Genomic DNA, 22,960 nt, shown 5'->3' with positions numbered 1-22,960 from the left:
GTTTCATATTGCGAATTGTGGCGCGCTGTGTTGTGTGAGCTGATCTGTGTTGATTTCCGGGTTCTGTGTGGAGTCGCGTAGAAGACGCCTGGGCGCGTTTGCCTACGCAGCACAGTCACGTCACGGATAGAGGCGGGGAATATGAATGTTTTGATAAATCTGTTTCAGGGGCGGGGGATTTGATTTAGTGCCGCAAAAGCAGGTGAGCCAGGGCGATGCGGCAAGTGATAGGATTATCAGAAAATGGCGGCTGATTTCGAGTGCGTTAATGGACGAAAAGTCGGGTAAGGTCCATAGGAAAGTTTTCTACAATCTACCGAGTTATGCTTAAAAACACATGGCCGAACCGTAGGGACAATAAAAAAAAAGTCCCGGAACTCTCCTTTAATAGTACTTAATTCTCGCTTCAAATAGCATTTTAAACAGCATCTTTTTTCAAAGATACATTAATATGCCAAAATGGAAGAAACTATTACATGCAAGGTCTAAGAAATCTAACAAACAAAACTGAATCGATGCATATTTCTGAGTGAATGATATTAGTCATACAAGGAAATCCCAATATGAAAGCTGTAGATAAAGACAAAGTGACGGTATCACAGAGGAAGCACTCCCAGTTGAAAAAGAGACACAGGTCATGTTACATGAAGACCAATTAGTCAAGCAATATAAGGGGTGATACATTGAAAATAAGATGGCTACCACAACCAAATTATGTAGGTTACCTTTGAAGTTTGGTTATAAAAAAGGAAATATTGTGAGTGTAGGTTGATCAACGTCCTTTTATACCTGTTATTAGCTCAATTATGTGACTGGACACTCTATCAAAAGTAAAAGCAGTAATAGAATAAAGAGTGATTATATTCAAATCTTAAAACATCCCTTGCCCCTTCTCCAAAGAGAATAGGAGACAATTACATTATTCTAGGAAAGGTAATAATAATCTAACAGCCTATTTAGAAAGTAGAATCACATCTTTAGCATCTCTGGAAGCCACTTTATTAAATATGGAAGCCAGAATGGGAAGATTAGAGGCTACTCTGACACATTTAGCTGATATGCATTCTACATCAATAAAACAAGTCATATCTGACCTGGCACATTTGAAAGATGGTATAACTATATACACACGATAGAAATATTTAGTGTATATAAAAGGGGAAATTGAAGTAGATCATAAGTAGATCAGAATGCCAAATGACAAAAATAGCTTTATATATTTAAGGAACTTGGGGAGATACTCACACAGAGCACTTTCTCCCAAAACAGCAGAATCAAATAATCATAAATTAACAAGGAGATTTAAGGTACTTGTGATAAAGATCAACAGGGATAACCCAGGGATTTCAATTTGTAATATACCTAAGCAAGGAAACATTGATCTAATGAGGGAGGAAGTATCCCCTTTGACACACATTTCCAATCAGGTACTTACCTAAGAAACAAGCCAAAAGAGATCTTTTTAAGAGTCTATAGAGCAAAATATTTGGTCCTGGTACCATTTGGATATGATATTTGAACAACTGAATCACAAACACAATTTTAAGTGATTGAGAATGAGTTCTGCCGCCAAATACCTAACGAGGAACAGCCCCTAACCTTTCAGTGTGTAAGAAAGTAGGCCTACAATACATTGAGGATAAATTCATTTTGCCCCCTGTTTTAATTGTGGCTTTACACATGAGTTAACCCACAAACTGCTTAGAGAAAAGAACTAATCAAAGATATTAACTGCCACAATCCATAGAAAATCCCATGGTTATTTTATGTGAACAATAAAATTGACATCTGTAATGCCTACTTACTGGTTTCCTACCCCGGAAATAATAGATAGGCATTGCTGTGCTTTAGTAAGAGGATGGATTTTGGCAACTTTGACTGGCACTAGAGAATGAAAGTAACTAATTAAGCCCTAAGATCTGGCCCATTTGAGGATTTCAAAATGGTCTTTCAGACTATTTATTTATTTATTTTTTATTTTATTTACTTGTATATAATCCAAATATGATTTCTACAAGGTGTCAAGGAAAAGAAAATTCAAAGTAACTAAAGCAGGGAAAACGCCAGGAAAAGACAAGCTAGTGCAGTCAAACGATGCAAAGGGGCGACAAAACGTGACCAAACACGTATCCAAGTAGGACCCAATCCTAACGTATAAATCCTAAAGATGACGTCCAAACACCAGAATGTGAGTGCCACAGTTTATGTAAGTCGTGGGTTCCCAGTATTAGTTAGACAAAGTCGAAACAGGTTTAATCTTTTTTAGGGCAATTTCTAGCAGCTTTGCTGTGGTGATTGTTCATTTTGTATTTTCGCCGGCGATAAGACGCTTCCACCATATTTCCTCTTCTGCGATGGCCAGGTCTACACATAGCAGAGTCAAATACGCAGCTTGCGCTTGTCTCATTCCAGGGCACTTCATCAAAAGGTGTCTTATAGTTTCTGTTTGCTTCGGAGCCTCGCATAGTCTGCATTTGTTGATGTTGGTCTGTAGTCTAATGACTAAGATTTCACGAGTTGGGAGCAGGTTCAAGTGGGCTCTCATAACGGTTTTCATCAGTCGTTTATCGGGGAATTTCATGCAGTACGCCAGAGGTATTTTCAATTTATTGAAATTTGTTGACAGTTGTTTTAAAAGTGTATTGGCTTCTGCTTTTTCAGATGTTGTAATCCAATCACGACACTCAATTTTGAATTTGACTCTTTGTGGATTTGTTTCAGGTCATCTGTACAGGCCAGATCAGTTAATTTGGCTTTTTGGTCCTCCACCCACGCGTTAAGTATTTTACAATGGTGGCTTTCGATCTCTTCAGCGATCACTCTGTATATAGGTAGGGTATCATGCAAGAGGGTTTTCCTGTATAATTGCATCGTGCTCTGCTCCACTGTCGCAGCAAGGGACAGGAGACCATGTTTGCGCCTGATTGCTGCCATTGACACAGAGTTTGGCAGGCCGAGAACCGATTTCCAGAGGTGGCCTTCTAGTTTGGGCCAAAGTGATGCTGGAATGTTTAGAGTGGCGTCCATCCCGTAGTTTAAGGTCGGTACCCCTTTTCCCTTATAGAACTGTATGACAGGGAGGAGAGAAAATCTACCGTATTTCCTATCGATGGCTCTCATTTGGGCTGCTAAGTTCCTCGTTTTTTCCCAAGGAGCCTGTTGCATTTTCTGCTCTTTTGCGGAACCGTCGATAAACACCCCAAGGTATTTGAAGCGGAATACCACTTCAATTTTCGTACTGTCCAGAAAGCAGTTTAGGTTGTTTTTTCCCTTCGAGGGGTGATTTTCCAACACTAGAATCTTTGTCTTGGAATGATTGATTTCCAGATTGTTTGCTTTCATGTATTGTGCCAGGTTGGTTAGCTGTCTTTGAAGACCAATGTGTGTCTGATCTAATAGGATCAGGTCATCAGCGTACAAGATACGCGATACCGGTACTTTACCTATTTTGGGGAGGAAGGCCCTCGTTGTGGTTTCTGAGTCTTTGTAATCACCCAAAAAGGTGATGAAGAGGGCAGGTGCTAATGGGAATCCCTGCTTAACCCCACGTTCCACAGGTATTTCGTCTGACAAGCAACCTTGCCGATTCAGACGGATGCGTAAGTTGGTGTTAGTATGGAGAGAAATCACTGGCTCAAGAATTTCCGAAGGACAATTCCAAGCTTTCAGTTTGCTCCACAGGATACGTCTATCCACTTTGTCAAAGGCCTGAGACAAATCCACAAAGGCCAAAAAGACTCTCGGTGTGCCTTGTTTGATGTTTGATTTTATTATGTTCAGCAATAGGATGTTTATGGCGGTACTTCGTTTTTTTTGGAACCCCGTTTGAAAGGGATCTGCTCGGCAATGTTCTAGCCCAGTTTTGAAAATGTTTGAGTAGCAGAGTGGAAAAAATATTCCCGATAATATCTAAGAGGGTAATCGGGCGGTAATTGGCCGGATCTTCTCTATCGCCCCACTTGTAAATTGGAACCACTACTGCTCGTGTCCAAGAGCTCGGGATTAGCTTTGTTTACCTACAGTCATTGAAAATTTCGGATATGAAGTTGGTCCATTCCTCAGTATGTTGTTTAAAATCAGTGTTCGTAAGGCTGTCAGGGCCCGGTGCTCTTGATGTTTTAAGTTTCACTATTGCTTCTCTTATATCATCTTTGTATGTTAGGTCGATCCAAGGAGCTTCTATGTCCAGCTTAAGAGGTGCCATTTGGATGGAGGGGACGGCAAACAGATCTGAGAAGAATTTTACCCATTTGTCTTCTGGGACTGAATTGGCAAGTTGATTCTCGGTGAGGAACCAGGTTTTTTAATCAGTGACCAACAATCACGGGATCTCTTGGTGCTCAGAGTCATAAGCATGGTTTCAGCGTCTTTTTGGTAAATAGTATATCTATGGTTTTTAAACATGATTTGTAGATCTTTTTCTCCAGCTGCCAGTTGGTCCAAGCCTTGTCTGTGTTGTATGTCGTAGCAATTCTTTTCAGTTTCCTTAACAATCTTCTTTTTTCCGCCACATAATTATCATACGTGTGGGTTGTTTTAGGAGAGACTTTTGTTCCTCCTTTAGCCACCACCTTGTATTTCAGCAGAAAAGGCAGGTAATTCGGTCACCGTGTTTTTGCGGATGGAAGATTCAGACTATTTAACATGGTGTTTATCTTCAAAATCTCCTGGCAAGATTACATTTTATTATCTTACATAAACACTTTGTGGTAGTTAAATGAAGAACTTTGACCTAGATCATTTCTTCTTCCCTTTAAACATCAATGAGATCGAAACTCTGATCAATATACCCTTTTTTTGCCGAATCTACTGCACTATACATGGGCCAACTTTTATCCATATGATCCTGATTTTAAAAGAACGGTAGTTAGTACATTTCATGTCAGCCCTTATCCATCTACTATTCATGGAAAATAAATTGTAACCTATGTCTGTTAAGGATTTCTGAAGAAGGGTTTTTAAAAAAAGGAAGAAGTTGCTAAAACTATTAATGATAATAGGAATCATTTGAACTCATAGAGGAGAATTTAATGATGCTAACACAGTAATTGTGTCTAATTTGTTAGTATATATACATAAAATAGGGCAATGCTAGTCGCCCTAGAGTTAAGGTTAAACTATCATTCATAGGCAATGCTGTAATTCTATGGCTAATAACTTTTAGGACGGATCAGTGTGACATTTGTAATTTGGGGAGTGTTGGGGAGAATTCTCATTTATGGGTAATTTCCCATACCTAGCGAGGCCCTCAGCAGCTTTGCTGGATTTCTGGGGTTTATTTTTTCCACCTGGTAGGAGTGTGAACCTTTTTTCCCACTCTTACATGTGTTTTGCCATGTGTATGTCTACTTTTTGTGTGATCTTGGGCTCTGGAGCCACACCACTCCATGAGCCCAATTTCTTGAGTGTGTTACACAGCACCTTCAGTGCAGTGACACAGGGTTGTCTCTGAGACTTCCCACTGACTCCATTTTTCTGGGACTGACTACTATCCCCCCAGAAACAGGTAAAGTTGTCATTTACTTTATGTAGTCACTTAAACTGCAGACCCAGTACACCCCATCTTACATGGAGTATTGGAAAGGGTTAACTTTGACCCCTTTTTGTCTGTATCTCCTGGAGCCTTGTTTCACTCCCTTAACACTAAGACTTGGCTGGTGGCAGTGGTATCTTCCCTAACTTTTCTACCGAGATTATAGTTTAAACGTGGTACTGTTTTAGGCTATTGTATTACCCTCGCACATAAACCCGCTTGACCAAACACATTTTATTTTGGCTCCGGTCGGGTTTAGTCGCCATTTCTTTTTGTCACCATCCTTCTTGTGTTTTACTTTTCACGGCAAACCAGGTTAGCCTTCTTTGTTTGCCGTCCTTTGGCGGGCTTCTGCGAAGAAGCCCTCCTTTGGCGTCTGGGTGTCTAGGTGGGCTGAATGTGAGGGAGGGGTTTAGTAACCCCCTGCACAGGGTCTCCTTGGAGACCCAAGTCGCACTTTGTGTCCATTGGCTGAAGTGGTTGTTCGGGCTGGACAACCCCCCTGCTGTGTTTTTGACAGCCAGGCTGTGTGAATGGGGGATTTTGGCATAAAAGGCAGGACTCTTGGGCTGGAAGTCAGAGTCGCCACTGGAACGGCAAGAACCGAAGAGACGCGGAGAAGAAGATGGCTGCTGCAACTCCCGAATCCCAGTGAAGCCCTTCTGCAATCTTGAGCTATATACCCTTCAACGACAGAGAAGATCCAGTCCGGAGTCTTCTTCCCTTGAGCCTGGTGGGATCAACCAGCTCACCTTCTACAGCCAGAGAATCCTCTTCTGGGTCGTAATCGCTGCACAAAGCTGTAGGGGTCTGGATAGCCATCAGAAGAGCCCTCTCCTGTTTTAAAGGAGCGCACCTTTTATTCACTGTTGCTTTGCTGCTGCTGGCCTCATGCCTGGGTAGTACAGATCGCTCCAGACGTCCTCCTTCTTGTCCCCATGACTGAAGCTCCAGGAACCATCAGTCTGAAGGAACTACCGGGAACAACTGTCGTAGCACCAGATTTCTTCATTCGAATAAGGTACTGTGTCCATTTGGTCGTTCTCTCCGTTCGACCTGGAGAAATCAGGGTGAACCCTTTTCCTTGCCAAAGGCTTGTCCTTTCTGCCTTCCCTCTTATAACTTTTGCTTCCCTTTGACAATATCCAGTACTCCTGGCAACGTTAATCTCGAATTGTTCTAATCGTGTGATCCTCGATAACAGAGCCCTGCTCCGTTTGACACTGGTGCAGGCCTATTGACTTTTATCTGTGTCGTAGAACACGTCCTCTGATTCTAGTACCTTGACAAAAGTATTGCCTATGATTTGTATCCGCTATTCCTGGTTTTAATTCAATGTCCTGAATATGTTTGACTACGGTTACAATTCTTCCCGCGGGTACGCTTTCCTTTCGTAAGACCGAACTGTCATTACTGTCAAAAAGTGAGCGCTTCTTAAACCTGCGGTAACGTCTCTTGTTTAGCAACACCGGTCTGTCAAATCCTAATGTACTTACTTTGAATTGACCTGAACCAAAGGAATTTGTGGTGTGTGGTATATTTAGAGTGTAGTTTTGTTTAATAGAAGTGAAGTGTTTTGTGAACAGATGGTTTAAAAATAAATGTACTTATATTTTTTAACCAGAAACCTTGAGTCAGTGTTTGTTTGAGTCGCAGTAATTGTAGTCCTTTGTGTAATCCCTGTTACTGCTCATTTGCACTTGAGATAAGTCTGGCTGCTCAGCCATCGTTACCACTTTACTGTGTAGTACAGGCTTGTACCAAAGGTGAAATTGTACTACCACTTGTAGTCTTAATTGTCTGTAGTGTTCCCTAAGGGTACTGCAGAGGATTCTGCCTAACAGGGAGACCCCCAGAACGGGACAATTTTGTGCAAATCTTATGGTTGAAAAGATGGTCCAAGAAAGGGTGTGTTTTTCACTTTTCCATTCATACTCCCATAAGGAAAATGCCCAATTGTGCAGCCCAAAGCACTGGATGGATTTGCGTCAAATAAGAAAAAAATCTGGGTACAAAGTGCTCAAAGGAAATCCTTTGTTGGTGTGGTGTAAAACCGTCCAGTAGTTTTTAAAAAATCTGAAATAAATTGGGATGCCCCTGTACCCAAATAGTTATATCTCCCATAATGCATTGTGGGTGCCAATGTTTTTTTTTCTCCCGAAAATCCGCCCTTACGACCGATTTTGGAAAGTGCCCTAAAATGATGTAAGCATTGTAAGCAGGGCCATTTTGAGGCCATGTGGCCTGTGGGCAGGGTAATATAGGATGATTTGTGATAGTTTGGGGCATGGGGATAGGGTCTTTTTTTTATATAGCTTTTTTCTGAGTTCAATAATCTGCACGAACGACCAAAAAAAGAGTAAATACTTCAAAACTATAATATAATGAGCTGTGGCCACTGTGATTGCTAGTTGGGGGAGGTAGAGTTTTTTGAGTGAATTTAGGAAGTAATCTGTTTTTTTAATATAAAAAAATGACTGGGATTTCTTCCCAAATTAACATAAAATGTGTGGGAGTGTGGTATTTGGGGGCTATTAGTATTTTCGGGGTGTTAAATTACTTTAAAGAGCTTATAATTGCTTAATTAGTTGAAAAGAAAAGTGCATCACTGAGACACACTGTAAACTGTGTCATGTTTACGTTGTCCTGTTTTTATTGGACAAGCTTTTCACGTGACTTAACAGAGAAGCTCTTGATGCATGCCTGACGTCTGCAGGGAAGATATCTACGTTATTGTACCTCCCTCTTCTTTGCCACAGTACCTAATTAGTAATCCTTTGTGAACACTAACATCCCTCTTCCTCGTCCCAGAACTAGTAGTAATCTTGCTTATATACCCCCACCTCACTCTTCCTCGTCATAATCCCCCACTAAACCCACCTTACACTTCCAAGTCATAGTACCCCATACCACTACATCACTCTTCCTCGCCACAGCACACTACTACTACCAACTTTAAGTCAAATTACCCCACTCCAACATCACTCTTTCGCATCAGTCCCCCACTACTGCCACGTCACTGTTATTCATCACAGTACCCCACTATCATCAACTCATTCTTCATCACAGTACCCCACTAACACCAACTCACTCATCATCACAGTACCCCTCTACTACCACCTCACTTTTCCTCATCACAGTCCCCCACTACCACCATCTCACTCTTCCTTGTCGCAGTGCCACACTACCCCAACTCACTCTTCCTCATCACTGCACCCAAATACCACCAACACACTCATACTCGTCATAGTCCCCCACCTCACTGTCAGAGATCCCCCCTAGCACCATCACACTCTTCCTCGTCAGAGTACCCCACTACCACCACCTCACTCTTCCTCATCAGAATCATCATCCCACACTAGCACCACATCTCGCTTCATTATCACAGTAGCCCACTACCACCACCTCACTCTTCCTCATCACAGCACACCAATACCACCAACACACTCTTAGTTGTCACAGTATCCCACTAGCACCACCTCACTCTTCCTCGTCACAGTCCCGCACTATCCTCACCCCACTCTTCCTCGGCTTGCACTACCACCACCTCACTCTTCCTCATCACAGTACCCCGCTACTGCCAGCTCACTCTCCTGTGTCACAGTACCCCACTACTACCACCAGCTCACTCTTCCATGTCACAGTCCCCTACTATCACCGTGTCACTCTTCCTCATCACAGTACCCCACTACCATAAATCACACTTCCTCTTCACAGTCCCCCACTACCACCACATCACTATAGCTTGTCACGGTCCTCCACTTCTACCATCTCACTCTTCCACAACATCATAGTCCCCGACAAACACCACCTCAATCTTCCTCAGTCCCCCACTTCCACCAAATCACTCTTCCTCATCATAGTCCCCCACTATGACCATCTCACTATTCCTCATCATAGTCCCCCACAACCCCCACCTCACTCATCCTCATCACCATCCTGCACTACCACCACCTCACTCTTCCTCATCACAGTCCTGCAGTAACACCAACTCACTCTTCCCCATCACAGTACCTCACTACCACCATCTCAATCTTCCTCATCACTGTCCTGCACTAACACCACCTTACTCTATTCCTTATCACAGTAGCCCACTACCACCAACTCACTCTTCATTTTCACAGTACCCCACTACCACCAACTCACTCTTCCTCATCACAGCACCCCAATACCACCAGTACACTCTTACTCATCACGGTACCCCACAACCATCACCTTACTCTTTCTCATCACAGTCCCGCAATACCACCACTTCACTCCCTCATCCCAGTCCTCCACTACCCTCACCTCACTCTTCCTTGTCACCGTCCCCTACTACCACTATGTCACTCTTCCTCATCAAAGTACCCCATTACCACCAAATCACACTTTCTCTTCACAGTCCCCCACTACCACCATATCACTATTCCTTGTGATGGTCCTCCACTACTTCCATCTCACTCTTCCTCATCACAGTCCCCCACTACTAGCCCCTCACTCTTCTTCGTCACAATCCCCCACTTTGACCATCTCACTATTCCTCATCACAGTCCCCCACTACCACAAATTCACTGTTCATTATCGCAGTCCCCCACTACCACCATATCACTCATCCTTGTCACAGTACCACACTGCCACCATGTCACTCTTCTTCATCAATGCACCACAAAACCACCAACACACTCTTACTTGTCACAGTACACCACTACCACCACCTCACTCTTCCTCATCACAGTCCCACACTACCACCACCTCACTGTTCATTATCAGTCCCCCACTATCACCATATCACTCATCCTTGTCACAGTACACCACTACCACCCCCTCACTCTTCCTCGTCACAGTCCCGCACTACCACCACCTCACTCTTCCCCATCACAGTCCCTCAGAACTCCCACCTCACTCTTCCCCATCACAGTACCTCACTACCACCATCTCAATATTCCTCATCACCGTCCTGCACTAACACCACCTGATTCTATTCCTTATCACAATGCCCCACTACCACAACCTCACTGTTCATTATTGCAGTCCCCCACTACCACCATAACACTCTTCCTCATCACAGTGCCCCACTGCCACCATGTCACTCTTCTTCATCACTGCACCACAAAACCACCAACACACTCGTACTCATCACAGTACCCCACAACCCCACCTCACTCATCCTCATCACCATCCTGCACTACCACCATCTCGCTCTTCCTCATCACAGTCCTGCAGTACCACCAACTCACTCTTCCCAATCACAATACTTCTCTACCACCATCTCAATCTTCCTCATCACAGTACCCCACTACCACCAACTCACTCTTCCTTGTCATCGTACCCCAATACCACCAGTACACTCTTACTCATCACAGTACCCCACTACCATCACCTTACTCTTTCTTGTCACAGTCCCGCACTACCACCACCTCACTCTCCCTCATCACAGTCCCCCACTACCCTCACCTCACTCTTCCTTGTTACCGTACCCTTCTAACAACAAATCACACTTCCTCTTCACAGTCCCCCTCTACCATATCACTATTCCTTGTCACAGTCCTCCACTACTTCCATCTCACTCTTCCACATCCTAGTCCCCCACTATCACCACTTCAATCTTCCTCATCACAATCCCCCACTACCTCCCCCTCACTCTTCTTCATCACAATCCTCTACTATGAGCATCCCAGTCTCCCACTACCACCTCACTGTTCATTATCGCAGCCCCACACTACCACCATATCACTCATCCTCATCACAGTACCCCACTGCTACCATGTCACTCTTCTTTATCACTGCACCCCAAAACCACCAACACACTCTTACTCGTCACAGTACCCCACTACCATCACCTCAGTCTTTCTTGTCACAGTCCCGCACTACCACCACCTCACTCTCCCTCATCACAGTCCCCCACTACCCTCACCTCACTCTTCCTTGTCACCGTACCCTACTACCACTCTTCCTCATCACAGTACCCCACTACCAACAAATCACACTTCCTCTTCACAGTCCCCACTACCATATCACTATTCCTTGTCACAGTCCTCCACTACTTCCATCTCACTCTTCCACATCCTAGTCCCCCACTATCACCACCTCAATCTTCCTCATCACAGTCCCCAACTACCACCCCCTCACTCTTCTTCATCACAATCCCCCACTATGACCATCTCACAGTCTCCCACTACCACAACCTCACTGTTCATTATCGCAGCCGCACACTACCACCATATCACTCATCCTCGTCACAGTACTCCACTGCCACCATGTCACTCTTCTTCATCACTGCACCCCAAAACCACCAACACACTCTTACTCGTCACAGTACCCCACTACCACCACCTCACTCTTCCTCGTCACAGTCCTGCACTACCACCACCTCACTCTTCCCCATCACAGAGCCTCACAACCCCCACCTCACTCCTCCTCATCACAATCCCGCACTACCACCACCTCACTCTTCCTCATCACAGTCCTGCAGTACCCCAACTCACTCTGCCGCATCACAGTACCTTACTACCACCATCTCAATCATCCTCATCACTGTCCTGCACTAACACCACCTTACTCTATTCCTTATAACAGTACCCCACTACCAGCAACTCACTCTTCCTCATCATAGCCCCCCACTACCACCCCTCACTCTTCTTCGTCACAATCCCCCACTATGACCATCTCACTATTCCACATCACAGTCCCACACTACCACTACCTCACTGTTCATTATCGCAGTCCCCCACTACCACCATATCACTCTTCCTCATCACAGTACCCCACTGCCACCATGCCACTCTTCTTCACCAACTCACTCTTCCTCAACAAAATCCCCCACTACCACCATCTCACTCTTCCTCATCACAGTCACCCACTGCCACCACATCATTCTTTCTCTTCGCAGTACCCCTCTACCACCAACTCACTCTTCCTCATGACAATACTTTACTACCACCAACTCGCTCTTCCTTAACACAGTACCCCACTACAATTACATCACTCATCCCATAACGTTACCCCACTACCAGCAACTCACTCTTCCTCATGACAGTACCCCAATACCACCAATTCACTCTTCCTTGCCACAGTCCTGTACCGCCACACCTCACTCTTCCTCATCACAGTTCCCAACTACCCCAATTCACTCTTCCTTGTCACAATCCCTAACTACACAACTTCAGCCTTCGTTGTCACAGTCCCCCTCTAACCAGAGCTTCCTCTTCTTCATCACAGTACACCATTGCTAATCCCTTCTTGTAAAGTGGACACAAAAAAGATGAAATACTTGATAAACCTGATGTTACTTAGCTGAAGAACAGATATTGAACAAAATTATAGGACATCAGTTATGTTATCAGAAAAAAGACAGAATTGTGGGTGGTGGGAGGTATAGCATAACAAAACACTTGAAATCCAGTGAAAAGACTTTAGTTGAAGTGCCATTAAGGTGAAACAATCAGATGCAACGGAACCCTTGAAATTCAGTAAAAACAAATGTAGTGGAAGTGATGTTTAAGGTCCCGATTTAATGCAACAAAACCGCTGAAATCCAGCATGTGATGGACGCTGTGCCACCTTAACTATGTGGCCCTCATTGCGCAGCCTCTTAGCATACTGATGACATCCCCTATGGAAGGTGAAATGGGCACCTGCAGTACTCATATTTCAAGAAGACATATCCCTAAACCAAAGGTTCTTGCCTCGTATAAACCTCAGCATGAAGCTTACGGTAATGAGTGGAGTTGAGACCCCTCTCACCCCTCTGCCAATATGAAAAGCCTTGTATTGTTGTACATGGGGTAAAATGTTTCTAGTTGATAGACAGAGAGAGAGAGAAAGAAAACAGAAAGCGAGAGAGCGAGATAGACAGTGGCAATGTGAGATTGCGAAATTGACTTGTCTGCAATAGGAGCGCAGGGTTACAGGTTGTTTTAACATGTGAGGCCTACTCCCTTTATCCCCTGACTAACTGGGTCCCCTCTAAGACCTCTTACCACCTTATATTTCACACACAAATCCCCCACGGATGGCCACCACAGTCATAGCTGTGAGCCCATCAACACAACCCAAGCCACAAGTAAGCTCTTCTCTTTAGCACTACCCTACCCTCCTATATCAGCATATAACTAGACCCAACACCCTGTAGTATGTCAGAAATTAGTCTCGTCCCTATTGATAACATACTCCCATGTGTCTACATCAAATACACAGAAAGCAGATTGGCACACAAGAAGTGAGTAGCTCCAACTTGCAGCCATCATCACCACAGATGTCTCATCTGCCTCTCTCACTGCCCACTAATGACGCGCCAACCTTCTTTTTCTCACAGAGTCATGGGCAGCGAGGCCAGCAAAAGTGGTAAAATGTGCTATGGGAGAAAACACATTACATTACATTAAGCTAAAGGTAATCTACATCCTTGATTGCTGATCTATAGGCAGCGTAAAATAAAGTCCACCACACAGTTCTGCTTTAATGCCAGAAAGAAAGCATGGGAATACCAGTGATGCTCCCTGCTTGGCTAACCTTATTCTTTCTGAACAGAGTCTTTCAGGTCAAGACCGGTCTGGTCTGTTCCTCTAAGCCAACACAAAAATCAAATGTGGAGTCCTGCAAAACTCAGCTCTGCCACCATAGCTTTCAATGTTCCTATGCAGATGTTAGGCACCCTAATTAAAATGTTCAACGTGCAATTTCAAATGTATTTACATGATATGCTGATTATGGTCTGCTTAGGAAAGGGCATTGACTTTACATAGAACTTAACAGCCAGCCTACCCGTGACTCAAAAATGGCAACCTTTTCCCTAACACATCCACCAACTGAAATTCTTCTATTTAGCAATATAATCCCTATTGCCCTTCTGTTCAACTGACTCAACTAATTGAACATGGCATTTTTGACATATGCCTAATTATGAAGCAATAATTAAAACCAAATCTCAACAATAGTACACCATTTGAATATTAATAAATTACATCATTATAAAAGATTCAGACAATACTCTTACCAGAGTTTCATTAGAAATAAACCAAGTAGCTACCTAATAAAAATCTGTTCTGTCGAATTGAAGCTCTTCATCATGCTTCTTCGATTTAATATTCTACCAACGAAAGAATATGTTAACTCTTGGCATTCTTCTACAACTCAAGATTTCCTTTTTAGGCTCTTCCAAATGAATAGCAAAACAAGTCGCCATGTCCTTACTATTTGCCCAGCCATGAAACAATGTTGTTAGCTGCATAAAAAGTATATGTGATAATCAATTTTGGTCTACACTCATCGGATCGCAATCTGTAGTGATTATTGCTGCTGTGTTTTCTTTATGGAATTTAGTTTTAAATAAGATTGAGTTAATGTCTTAATTGTATTCCTCATATGCAAATAACAAGGGGGGTCCTGGGAGACTCTCTGCCAGACATTAGTCCTGGTTACAAGAGCCTTACCCAGAGTTCAGCTCACTATCTTTCACAGATGAGAAATATCCCAATCATATCAGTCTTTGTCCTGCCCTAGGGCAGTCCAGCACCGAAATGCTATGGCAATTCTGCTCGGAACAAGAGTACCAACAGCAACCTCACACACGTGTTTCGGTCTGGTTGGACCTCATCAGTAGGGGGCAGCGATGCATCTCTAAGAATAGTGAGCAAAGGGTCCACATCTGGATTCCCCTAGTAATTTAGGATGTACTACATGGACGTTTATTTAAAACTATACACTGTAGGATTGAAAAAGAAAAAAAAAAAACTATACACTGTTAATGAAATGTCTTTTTTTATATATGTTTGATGTTATCGTCGCAAACCTCAAACTTGCTATTTTCTTTTTAATCTTTGTTAAAGAAATGTGCTTAATTTTGTAACTAAACTAAATGTGCAATAAAAAAATAAAAAGACTCAACTAATGGAAACACCCCAGAAACCATCCAAAAGGGCTTGGATAAGGGGTCATCTTTTACATTTTTGCAGCCTTTTATTCCACAAGTGAATACTGTGGTTATGAGAGTGCACTTCCAGCTTCACATTCTCAAACAAGTCCTAGCATAGTGTAGCTTACGTTTGGTCATAAAGTGGAGCTAGCAGGGACCTTGGTGTTATTATGCCTGGACTATTGTGATTGCAATTGTAAAGGTATGCCTGGGAAAATGATAAAACAAGATAGAACAGCACAACAAGTTCTGGGGGGAGGAGGGACTATCATACATTGCACCAACACTGAAATCCCTCCATAGGTGCACAGTGGAACAATTGGTGCATTGAAAACTATTTTGCTTGAGATTTTGGAGAAATCTGACCATCTGCAGACAAAATGGATGGAAAACCATGGGTTTCAACAAAAAGGAGCGGAACAGGTAAGTTACCTAGGCCTAGAAAGCTAAATTCAATTAAGCACTAATTCTCAAAGCTCAAATAGGTTGACCTCAAATGTGCATAGCTCACTAGAGGGATCACCAACTCCCTGGCCAGTCAGGCAAATTCTCCATGGTATACTAAACTTATCCTTTGAACTCTGTAGTTTGGTTGGCAGTTGATGCTCCCTTTAGTGAGCTATGCACGTTTGAGGCTAACCTGTTTTGGCTATTCCAACTATTCATATAGATATAAGGGTAATCCAGTTTAAAACTATTCTTCCCCCTTGTGGGCAGAAAGTTTGAGGGCCAGTGCGTAATTGAATTTCCCTGCGTTGGCCTGAAATGAAAAATGTCTTTCTCTTTGGTAACATACCAGTCCCCCCCCCCCTTTTTGAAGATACATTGAGTGGATTGTATTGGCAGATTGAGTACAATCCTTTGTCCTCTAAATGTGACTGAGAAACCACGGGCACAATGGGTTTGACACTATGGGACAACCTGATTCCAAACCTAAGACGATAACAAGACTGTCCAATGTTCAGCAAAGAAATGCAGACAGTACTATTCTGTTAATTCTTTCAGCAAAAAAAGGATCTCGTTGGGGAACACATAATCCCCCTAGATTCATTCAAGCAAATTGAGGACCAAGAACTATAATCCTGTGCAATCTGGAGACTCGGACTATATGGTTGTCGGTCTTCACAGAAGTCTGGAATGATCGCCCCACAATGTTGTGAAGGGAGCTGATGCCTATTCTCCCTTCTCCCTTACCTTCCTCCTACCTATATTCCCTCATCTGTGTGCTGGTGTTTCACCATGTGGCTTGCGACACAGCCATGCAAAGAAAATTTACAAGTGCACCTGTTTGTGACCACAGGTTAATTTGACACACATTAAGGGTTTGTGGGCAGTATTCCTACAATGGTGGTGGGCCGTAGGGGAAAAGAGTCTCATGAGGAACGATTTCAACAATCAACAATCATGCTAAATTACCTATAGGAAGCAGAAGAGTACTCTTATGTTAAACAGAAGACCAGCCTTACAAAAGGCTGGCATAGCCCACCAAGTGTTGCAGACTTAGAATGTTTGGCCTCATCTATACTATACCATAATATATTTCATAACTTTGAAGGCATGGGACTGAGTGATGCTGCCATATACGTACCTGTGCGCTTCAGCTCATTCTGAAGGTATGATTTCCAAAACTTGCATTGCTCTTCATGTAGTTTTGTTTCACTTTGCAAAGGCTTTGTGTTTAAGGAAACATATTTCTGTTCTTTGCTGCTGAACACCGGCCAGGCATTTATACTCTCTTCTTGACCATTGGGATTACTACGGTAGAAAAAAGTAAGAAGAAGCATGGCATTAAAATAATGTTGTTACCGCAGGTCTGAAAAGCCTACACATGTATGATGAACTCTGGTTCTCTCCAGATTATACAACGGAGAGCAAAGGCTTCTCTGCACTATGCCCAAACTTGTACCACCTATCGTCTCAATGGTGTTTCAGTTCGAAAGGTAAAACCGATTAAAACAGACGGAAAATGAACAGTATACCTCCTTTCCTTCTAAGTTGGGTGCATGGAACAAAGGCAGGCTAAACTCTTCAGAGATGTTAAAATAGGAAGACGCAACCTGTCCAGGGAGTCAGATTACCTGATATTAGTGGGAAAACGCACCTACTCCACCATAATAAAAATAATGTCGAAGCAATTTTTATAAAAAATATACATTTTACACACACACAAGTTGTAATCAAAAACACTAAGAACCATTGGAAACAAGGTGAATACACACATCATGCATGCTACATAGTATAGAGTTGTGATTAATTTTGCATGACACTTTATTTCGTGTAGCAGCTAACCAAGTGGCACCATTTAAACACACTTTGGTGTGACGTCATCCCTCTCAGCCATGGTTCTCTGCAGAGCTTAAGAAGGCTCACCTAGAGTTGAAGCAAGCTGAACGCAAGTTGCGCTCAGTCTATAGCCTGAGTGCTAAAACAACTTTGGGGCACTTTCTAGGAACTATCATAGTGTGATTCAGCTGGCAAAGCAGAATTATTTTACGCTTGAAGGTGAAACTGCCTTAAACCACTCTATGGGGCTATTTGCAGTGGTAAAATCCTTCTTTGTGACTGCCCGGTGTATACCGTAGCAGCTCCATCTCAGCTGCGCTTTGATGCACTAGCAGATTTCTTTCACAGTAAGATCGTGGATATACGTCACCACATTCAATTGGGTCAATCGACCAATCCTCAGGTATCTGGAGATCTGGGACAGCAGGTAGTTTCAGCTTGGTCATCTTTCCCAGTGTTCTCTGATGAAGAGGTGCTGCTGGTCATCCACAAGTTGAAATCTGAATCCCCCTCTGATCTGGTCCTGTTGACCATCCTGAATGACATTCTACCAGGCACGATATCTTTGGTCACACAAGCGGTTAATACGTCATATCAGTCAGGATACATTCTGCAAGAGTTAAAACAGGCCATTATAGTTCCTCTCTTTAAAAAACTGTCACTGGATGTTTCTGTTTTGGCTAACTTCCGACCTATCTCTCTGCTTCCTGGCTTTATGAAACTTCTACTGTCCTTGGTGGCTCCACTGTTGTCTTCTTTTCTGGAGGTAAAGTCTTTGCTTGACCCCTGTTAGTCTGGTCTCTGTCCCGGGAGAGGTACCAAGAGTGTTTTGGTATCTGTGGTGGATAATCTTACCAGACTGGTTGATACAGGAGGAGTGGGGACGTGATTTTATTAGATCTGTCAGCGGCCTTTGACACTGTCGACCATGCTATACTCCTGTCCCGCCTAGTCGCGGCCGGCATCTCGGGGACTGTCGTGGCATGGTTGACCTCTTTCTTGACTGACAGTGGCCAATCACTTTCATTACCTCCTTTTCTCTCATCTTCCTATTCACTATCTTGTGGGGTGCCCCAGGGCTCTGCCTTGTCCCCGATGTTACTTAACATCTACATCCAGCCACTGATTGCCCTCATCCGCTCCCACAGCTTCAGATGCTACTTTTATGCAGACGACACCCAGATCCTGGTCCGTGTAGATCAGGACAGCGGTGGGGTGTCGTCTCGGCTGTGTGAGTGCTTAGGGGCTGTGAGGGTTTGGATGAGTGACAACTGGCTTAAACTCAATTAGTACAAGACTGAGGTTCTGGTGGTTGGGGGTCTTCAGGTCTGGATACTTGGTCTTCTTCTTTTTGGCCTGTTTCACTGGGTGTTTTCCCTACTCCAGTGGCAGTTGTGAAACATCTCAGTGCCTATCTCTCTTCTTCTCTTTAGATGGCCCATCAGGTGAGTGCAGTGTGCAACTGTTGAAGGTTCTTCGTAAGATTCTGACTTTTCTGCCGGCGCACCTGCACCCTGCAGTGGTCGCCTCACTTGTCACCAGCCGCTTAGATTACTGTACTGCCTTGTATCTAGCTCAGACCATCAGCCTGGTACATCATCTGCAGTTGTTGCAGAATCTTGCATCTAGGGTGACCACAGCCACCCCTTATGGCTCTCATATTAGCCCGGTTTTTAGATCTCTTCACTGGCTTCCATTGAAAAAGAGAATAATCTTTAAATCTCTGTGTTTGGTCCACCGGGCCTACTATCAGGTGGGTCTGTTTTTTTGCAGGAAAAATGTGCACCTTATATTCCAGCTAGAGTGCTTCGCTCTAGTAATGGGTGTTTGCTCGTGGTTCCTAGATTTAGTCTTCAGAGGGTAGGGGGGCGGGCTTTCTCGGTGGCTTCAAGCAGGCTCTGGAATGATCTTCCAGCCGGCTTGAGGCACACTGAAAATCATTTGCAATTTCGCCGTCAGCCTAAAACTCTGTTGTTTTAAAATACTGGTTGACCTTGCCTTTCTGTTGTGTTTCCCCGCGCCAAGATGCCTTTTAGGTAAACGTGCGCGCTACGAATGCATATAACATAACATAAGTAAATTAACAAATGTTTTCCACTCTAACTTTGTTCTATTACATGAACGTTCAGGAAATGAGAACATGTGCCATGCTACCAATCCAGCCAGATTGGAACATTCATGCCAAACGTGTATTAATGCTTTCATGTCAAAAAGCATTGTTGACAAAATCTTGTTTTTAACATTGTGATTTATGTACATCCAGGATGTCAACATTTACACACACACACACACCCCAGTGAATGAGATCAAGGGAAAACTGAAGACCCACATTTTAACAATGAAAACCTGTTTCATTGTGCTGTACACTGGCGTAAGAGCAAAACATGGCAAAACCAGGGACAAAAAATGAAGAGCAAGGAATCTTCACAAGGCACATGGCCATTCTCTGACAGGCTCGATACCCTGGGTACATTTCACCAAACGTTTCTAGCAAAATAAAAGTTTTGCAAATAAAGTTACTCTCAGCTCTGAACAGGATTGCTTCTCCCCATTTCAGTATCTGCGGTTCTCACAGTTCTTCGGTTTCTTAATCTCTAGACCCAGTTGTAAATGGAAAAAACACTAATATGTCCTCTGTTTCCTGGGTTCTCCTTCCCCGGCCGAGAGAGGGTGACATGCCTTTGCCAACCCTCTAAGCCTAGGTCCGAGGCCCTCTCATTTTTCTTGGCGAATGTGGTCCTCCTCAACCCTCCACTGGAGACAGTCTATATCGTCTCTGGCTGCAGTGGGTTGAGTTTCTTGATGATATTATTATAGCCCCCCTCCCCCATCAACGGCGCTCTCTCGCTACTCGTCTGGATTGTCATAGAAGCCCATCACATGCTTGACTCCTCTCTTAATTCTTCACACCGGGACTAAACTATCAGGGGCTTTCCCTGGTTTCCAGCACCACAGGCAGCCTCTGGGTCAGCAGTCTATGGCTATGGACTGCTGGGAAAGTTTGATTTTTTTGTCGTTGGTGGACTTGCTAATTCCACCAATTCTAGTCTTATTAGCCACTGGCTGGCTAGCAGCAGTCAGCAACTCTTTCCCCAGGTGACCTGGCATCTAACAGTTTCTGTCTGCCTATGTTGATCCTGGTCCACAGAGGCCACACTAGCTCCACCTATCCACCCAGGTCTCTCCCATTCCTTTTTGACCTTGGCTGGGAAAAACTGCAGAGTTCACTGGATCTCTTTGCTGAGACCTTTCTTCCTTCCTCATCCTCAAGATGTTTCTTCTTTTCTATCTCCTGTGTATTTCTGTCTAACCCTCTCTCATTCTCTCTGTCTACACCAGCGTCCTCTTTCTGCCTCGGGTGTTCTTTTCTCCACTCTCTTCCTCCAACAGCCTCTTTTCCTCCTACAGCCACAAGCCCTGCCTGTCTCCAGTGTTCCTCTTCTCTTTCCAGTTCCTTCCTCCAACCTTCTCTCTCCCTACTTGTGCATGGGCCTTTCCATACTCTCTCCTCTCGTGGCTCAATCTAGCTCCTTCCATCCACCTATGAACTCCCATCCGACTGCCAGTGACCTGAGTCCTGTTTTAAAGCCCGGACTGCTGAAAATTTCTCCTATTATACGCTTCATCTGTGAGTCTTCATTGGATTTGTCACATGATTGGCTATTTCCAGTAGACCCTGCAAAGTATCTGAAGATACCAATTTATTACCAAGAACAATGCAGTGAGTATGGAACATTTCTGTCACATCATTTGTGCGTTATCAACAAATGAGAATCATGCAAGTACAAAATAAGCCAAATGGAACGTATGCGATTGTGGACAGTGCTGCAGGGTGGGGCTGGCCGAGTAAGTGTGGGGTCATTGGTGTGTTGTTTTACTGCTGAACTACCATTGTCTTCACAGTGATTGACATTCCAGACTACTTTCTGGGCCTCGGGTTCTCCTAAATTGCTGCCACACTAGGTCCATGCACATTTTCAGGCTCTGTGGTTGCACCAGTAGATGATTGGGTACTCTGATTGCAACTGCAGAAGTGTGGTTGTTATGGAGCCCACCTAATCTGGAACCGTTAGAGTAATCTCAACACCCTTCTCCTGTGCTCCCGGTGCAGTGCAGACGCATCCAACCACTCACTGTAATAGAGCAACACATGCTTACTATGAACCATCAGCCCTGCTCCACCCCCCAGTCCAGTCAGTTGATACCGCCAGAATGAATAGTATGTCGTGGCGGTCTGCCAGAGCAGCTAATTTTCCTGAAGGCTCCTGGCTCAAGCAATACTGCCATTGCGGACCCACCCCTTTGGCATCTCATTCTTCTTGCCCTGAAAACCATGGCTCAGAAGAACTGGAGAGCAACCTTTTAGGGTGCTGAGAGCAACATGTTGCTTCCGAGTTGCATGTTGGGAGCCACTGATGTTAAGGACAGTCGTCCCCGGATCCCATGATCTCTCGCAGCCCCTCTCTACTGGTCTTAACCCTTATTCACCACACACACACCTCTCTCCCTCATCCTCACACCTCCCCTAGAAGAGAAATTAAATGTGGAAACTGTATTTAACAATATATATTTGCAAATCCTGCAAAATATTCAATGGCACAAAACATACAACAGACGATAGAAAGAAGACACCATACAATTAACAAGTGTTCACTGCAACAATCCACAGTTGCATCATTTTGTTCCGGGGGAAATAGTTTCCGAATAGTATGCAAAACGGGGTGTTATTGATCCTCGTGGAACTGGGACAGGAGAACTCCTAAACCTGCCTTGGATGCATCTGTCTGGAGTATAAACTCCTTATTGAAGCCTGGCATCTTGAGAATGGGTTTGTCACAAGGACCTACTTAAGGGCGTCCAGGCTAATCTGTTTTTTCCGAGTCCAGACAAGTTTGTTTGGTTGGGTGAAAAAGGGAAGCAGGACACCAGGGAATGACTAGGACACACTAGAAAAAGACAAGAAACACCATCATTCCAATAAGGACAAATCAGTCGAACAATTTCTTTAAAATAACTCCTATTATACAAAACGCTAACCCGACTAGGAACAGTGTTAGTACAATCAATAAAAAACGAACATACAAAATAACATGTAGTAAAGTTTATCTTATTTTATCTAGATGTTTTGTAAAGCACAAAATGCAGCAAACTGCTTCAGAGGGCTAGAATGGTTACAGGTAGTTAGCAACATACATGAGTAGGGCATCAGACAACACCAATTCAAAGAGTTAGCCCAGTGTTACATGTATTAA

General features: G+C 43.8%; 1 protein-coding gene across 1 annotated transcript in view; it reads right to left on the bottom strand.

Annotated features, from left to right (window-relative positions):
- Window positions 1-22,960, bottom strand: part of LOC138448779 (cholinesterase-like) — a 457,734-nt gene that overhangs the window by 53,412 nt on the left and 381,362 nt on the right. Inside the window, exon 3 of the mRNA XM_069604720.1 lies at window positions 17,014-17,180. Within this exon, the coding sequence (XP_069460821.1) occupies window positions 17,014-17,180 (167 nt within the window). The remainder of the gene's footprint in view (window positions 1-17,013; window positions 17,181-22,960) is intronic.

The sequence above is a fragment of the Ambystoma mexicanum genome, chromosome 1p (assembly GCF_040938575.1).
Source record: "Ambystoma mexicanum isolate Mex_15411 chromosome 1p, UKY_AmexF1_1, whole genome shotgun sequence".
Lineage (NCBI taxonomy): Eukaryota > Metazoa > Chordata > Amphibia > Caudata > Ambystomatidae > Ambystoma > Ambystoma mexicanum.
This window is presented reverse-complemented; position numbering and strand designations above follow the sequence as displayed.